The sequence below is a fragment of the Phascolarctos cinereus genome, unplaced genomic scaffold, assembly GCF_003287225.1.
Source record: "Phascolarctos cinereus isolate Bilbo 61053 unplaced genomic scaffold, phaCin_HiC Scaffold_726;HRSCAF=1367, whole genome shotgun sequence".
Lineage (NCBI taxonomy): Eukaryota > Metazoa > Chordata > Mammalia > Diprotodontia > Phascolarctidae > Phascolarctos > Phascolarctos cinereus.
Window position 1 is genome coordinate 79,867,026 of NW_027556098.1, and position 4,762 is coordinate 79,871,787.

A 4,762-nucleotide genomic window follows, 5' to 3' on the forward strand; every position below is an offset into this window, starting at 1 on the left:
ATAATGCTTAGGACTTAGATTAATTTTCAATTATTAGTTCTTGCAGGCTTATGCCTAACATAGAGTACATAATTTTCCTACATAAGGGGTTGGATTAGCCTAGAGGGAAAAGCTCTGTGGCCTCTGGACCAGAAAACTGTATTACCTGCCTTCCCCCATTGAGGAATGGAGAAGCAGCCTTTCCTATATAACCTATTCCCAAGAAAATTGTCCATAGAGGACTGGTCTGGTAGTTCACCCACTTTGAATAATACATATTGTGATAATATATGTATACAGTTAATACACATTAACATTATATAGATATATGTGTATACATGCACATATGTGTCTGTGTGTATATATATGTATAGTAGACTGAGGGAAAGTCTTAAGAGCTAGGAAGAATTAACTAAGTTATACTAGCCATGACCACATAACCATGAACTCATAAGACCTAACCTCTCAGTACCCCAGCCAACCTCCTATCTGTGTATGTGGAGGAAGGGTTCCATATACCAGTAGAATAAGGTCTGGACCAAAAAAAAAACAAAAACAAAACAGCAACAAAAAAACCCAACAAACTAGATTATGTGTAAAGTGGAAATACTAGCTGGACTTCACTTTCAATTTCATCCATCCAAAAGGAGTCTAATGTGTGCTTTAGTTTCCTTTTTCTTAGTTAATATAGTGTACTCTCATGGAAAAAAAAATCCATGGGGATCATTGAAAAAGCATACACCCAACAAAGCTGCAATTAAATTGAAGACTAGTTTATTTTTTTAAAAAAAGACAATTAAAGAGAAACTCTATGTACCAGTGTGTACATTGTACACATTTAAATGACTCACAAGAATGAAGTTTTATTCATTTACATTTTAAGATGACACCACCTTGCTTGAGAAGATGCTCACAAGAAAAGTCTGATTCCAACTGCCCACAGACCTAATGCTTCAGCACCAGACCCCAGGAACAAATATGCTACAACGCCACTGGTAATAAAGCTTTTGAATGAGTGCTCATGCTATGACTCGACTACAAAACAGGATAGAAAGCAAGAAGTTGAGAATTTATTCTACGTAGACTGGTTCAGGAATGGAACTTGTCCCCATTGATGCTATCACTTTTCACTCCTCTGCTGCCATTTTTACTAAGTACTCCTTATCGATCTTGAAAAGTCTCCATCCTTCCTCACTGGACAGATCAGAAGCTCCTCTTCTCTTGTAGAACTGGATAGATGGCTCATTCCACTCAGCCACTAAGAAGTGCATGCTGCTACATCGGCATTTCACTGCAAGCTGTTGTAGGGATTTGTGTTTTAAAAACAAAAAAAATGAAAACCTAACAACAATGAACTTGCTTCCCAACACCCTGTGTTGAAAGTTATTTCAGGGACTCTTTTCAAATTTCAGAATCCTTAAAGATTGAAGAATACAAAGAAAGTGACTTACCTGACTTAAGTTCTTCAGAATTTCAGAACCAATGCCAAACCCTAAGAAAGAACAAGAAAGAGTTGTTCAACTAATGGTCATTTTAAAGGGGGGATGGGTGGAGGAATACCTCCTAAATCACCTTTTAGGCATACACCCCTGAACTCCATACCTCTGAATTCACTCATCACAAAGAAGTCTTCAAGATACAACAGTTTCCCAATCCATGGGTCATAAGTAAAGTAGTACATAGCAAAGCCAACAATGCTGTATCCTAGAACAGAGCATCACAGAATTTCTTTAGTGAAAAGGGCAGGGGGAAAAAAAGTCCACAGCACTTGTAGCCATATACTCAGAAGAATGTTTACAAGGTTTTAAAATTTTACATGCATGGATCTGAAAACTAAGCTGCTATCAACAGTCTCTGCATGCAGCTATCAGCTGTTATGCTAGAACAGTATGGTCCATTGTTAGGCTACTCCGCTGTTCTCAGGAGTTTGCAAGAAGCACACATTAGAGCTGGAGGCAGGAGAAGAATTCTGACATCTCTGAATAACAGCTTTGTCTATGCATGACCCACTCTGAAATCTCCTGGACCCCTCACAGAAAGTTTGACAGTTTTAATGGCTTGAGAGAGCTGAGCTGCTATGACCTTTATGTAAACACAGACATTATTCACATCCTACTGAGTTACTGGTATGTCCACTTGTGGATATAAATTGGGTTTACACGGCAGTTCAGAATATAATAAGTACAAGGAGTTCATGAACTCTGCTTCCTTGAGGTCAGAATACTATGCTGGTAGCTTCAGCTAATTCAAGAACCTTATTTTTCCCCGATTTACATGTTTTCCAATTTACTCTCCCCAGTTTTTCATGGCAAAAGAGGCACATAAACAGTGCTAAGTAACTTCCTTGTACCTCCCATCACAGCAAGCACTTCACTCTTAATCCTCCACCAGGTGGGTGAAAGTGTTGCCTATTTCTTCCATTTACCATAAGGAACAAATTTCTGGAGAAGAACTCCTGCCCCCCCCAATAACCTCCTAACTTGGACAACTCCCTCCCCACCCCCACTTCAGAGAGCTTCCCTTTTTATCTGGGTTCCCATCCAGCAAACAAGAGGAGCTAGCAACTCCAAGCCACTGACTTAACTCTTAGAATTTGCCAATAACCCCCAAAGGCTTAGGAGTCAGTTGTCAAAATTAAACTTTTTAGCCACTTCAACCTGATTTGTAAACAGACAGGAAGAGAGCATAATGGAGTTTCTGATCTACCGTGTTATTGTTTTGTTTTTTTGTTGTTTGTTTTACACTGTGTGGGAAGAGGACTTGTCCCTCTAGGCCTTACCTCATTTATCATGATCATCTACTTTATTGAGTAACGGATCTTTTAGTTACCTCCCCGCCCATCCATGTACACGGAAGGGCCATGTACATGGCGAAGCTAGAGACTGTAACCTGAAGATTGGGACAAATTAAAGAAAAAATGTGATTCAACACGATTACAGAAAAGGTAATGTTAGGGTCAAACAAGAAGAACCATTTTATGAAACTGAATTACATCAAATGACATCATACCCAGTGTTCCGGGGAATATGTTGGGCATTTTGCTGACACACTTCTTTAACTCATCCTATTTTTAGAATGACACTACGTCAACTTTTTGTTTTTCTAGTTTCAACACTGGATTGCCTTATTTCTGGCCACCGTCCCAAACACACTCAACCTTCTGCATTAGCCAACAGTTCTAAGCAAAAACTAGGCATTAGATCAACATCCTGTCTCTTTCTGATTACCTACTGGGGTGGGGGTGGGGAGAAAGAGGGGGAAGAGGAAGAACAGGACTGATGGGCCAAAGTCGGTTACCTTCGGGTGTCCAATGCTCTTTTGGCACTTCGGCAACCAGACACTGGTAAAAAGGGTGCTCTCCAAACCCATCTTCAAGCAGATCTACAACAAAGGCCAACAGGGACAGAGATAATGGCTAATGGCTATGGTGAAGGCCATCAAAGCTATTAGACAAATCTCATTTCAAATGAGTTACCTTTTTCAGTTAGCACTACTTGTTCTTCCATTTCTTCATATTTAGCTAGTTCCTAGTAAGAGCAGATAAAAAGAAAAGAGAGAAAAGAGAAAAAAAGACACATAAGAATTTAGGGTACTTTTTATCTACCACAGAAAAACATAATCCCCTAGAAAGAGGCAGGGTTATTTCCTTGGCACCTGCAACGTCAGGCCCAAGGCTCAGGGCCAATGACTCTAGGAGGGGGAGGAGGTCTAGCCAAAAGGAGAACTGGACTGGGGCCAGTTTCCTGGTCAACTCTAAACACACGCAGTTGACCTGAAACTAAGGGGGAAAAACCCATGACGAAACCTACATTTCAGCTAGAGGAAAGGCAGGAAATCCAGCCGCCTTCTAGTTACCGGTGTGGGAGGTACAATATATCGGCTATACAATCCCCAGGTGGGGGAAGTGGAAAGTGCGCTGGTTTGGAGGAGTCCCGGGCCCTCCTCAGTTTGGTTCCTGTCACTTAGTACCTTTTGCTTACATTTCTAACCCTAGATCTTGGCACAGTACCTGACATAAAATCTCTTTCTTTCTTCTTTTCTCTCTCTTTCTTCCTGTGTGACTCTAGCCACTAGTTGACCAACTCAGGAAAATGGGTCTCAGTTTCCTCATCTTTTTTTTTTTAAGAGGGGGAAGGGAGGGAGATCACTGGACGTCTAGTCTAAGGTCTTTTCCAGTTATAAAATCTAAGCTCAAATCTAAGAAAAACGAGAAACTAAACACCCTCCGGAGGCGCGGTTGGGGTTACCTTGATTAGCCGGAGAATATCACTGCAGTCGGCGGGCGTGGCGGAGCGGATCACGAAATTAGCCATTTTCGTCTTTTGCTCTTTTTCCCTTTGCGGACTAAGCCCCTGTACTTGAACAGCAGGAGGAGGTGGTTCCTCATTCGTCTCCCGGGAGGTTCCTTTTCTTAGTCAGGCTGGCAGCATGACCCGGGGCCCGGCGGCAGACGACGAAGGATCTCTTACCAGAGGTCAGCCAGACAACCTTCAGAGCACTTGTGCAACTCTGGCTGCCTGGGAGCCTCTATTTACAGAGGAGCTGGCCCCGCCTCTGAGTTCACTTCGGCCAATGGGACGAAGCCCAACCCTAGAAAGGGAGAGTTCTCTCTTTCCCCTGCCCCCAGCATTTTCTCAAACACTACGCCCCACCCTAGACCTTCCGTGGTCAGCAGGCCCAGCCTAGCTCTTCCTCTGTCCCTGCCTTGGACTCCTTCTTCCCTTCCGGGAGCTGTTGTAACCTTTATCCTTGTGATGGGAAGCCTGACCGGTCTCTGAACCAT

At 42.5% G+C, this 4,762-nt stretch overlaps 1 protein-coding gene across 1 annotated transcript; it reads right to left on the reverse strand.

The window, feature by feature from the left end:
- Nucleotides 1–736: 736 nt before the first annotated feature.
- On the reverse strand, nucleotides 737–4,496 carry SAT1 (spermidine/spermine N1-acetyltransferase 1). Its single transcript, XM_020989888.2, has 6 exons — nucleotides 4,227–4,496; nucleotides 3,455–3,506; nucleotides 3,277–3,360; nucleotides 1,582–1,683; nucleotides 1,431–1,471; nucleotides 737–1,277 (listed from the first exon to the last, which is right to left on the reverse strand). The coding sequence occupies exons 1-6, from the start codon at nucleotides 4,290–4,292 to the stop codon at nucleotides 1,107–1,109; spliced, it is 516 nt and encodes a 171-aa protein (XP_020845547.1). The 5' UTR covers nucleotides 4,293–4,496; the 3' UTR covers nucleotides 737–1,106.
- Between the last annotated feature and the right edge of the window lie 266 nt (nucleotides 4,497–4,762).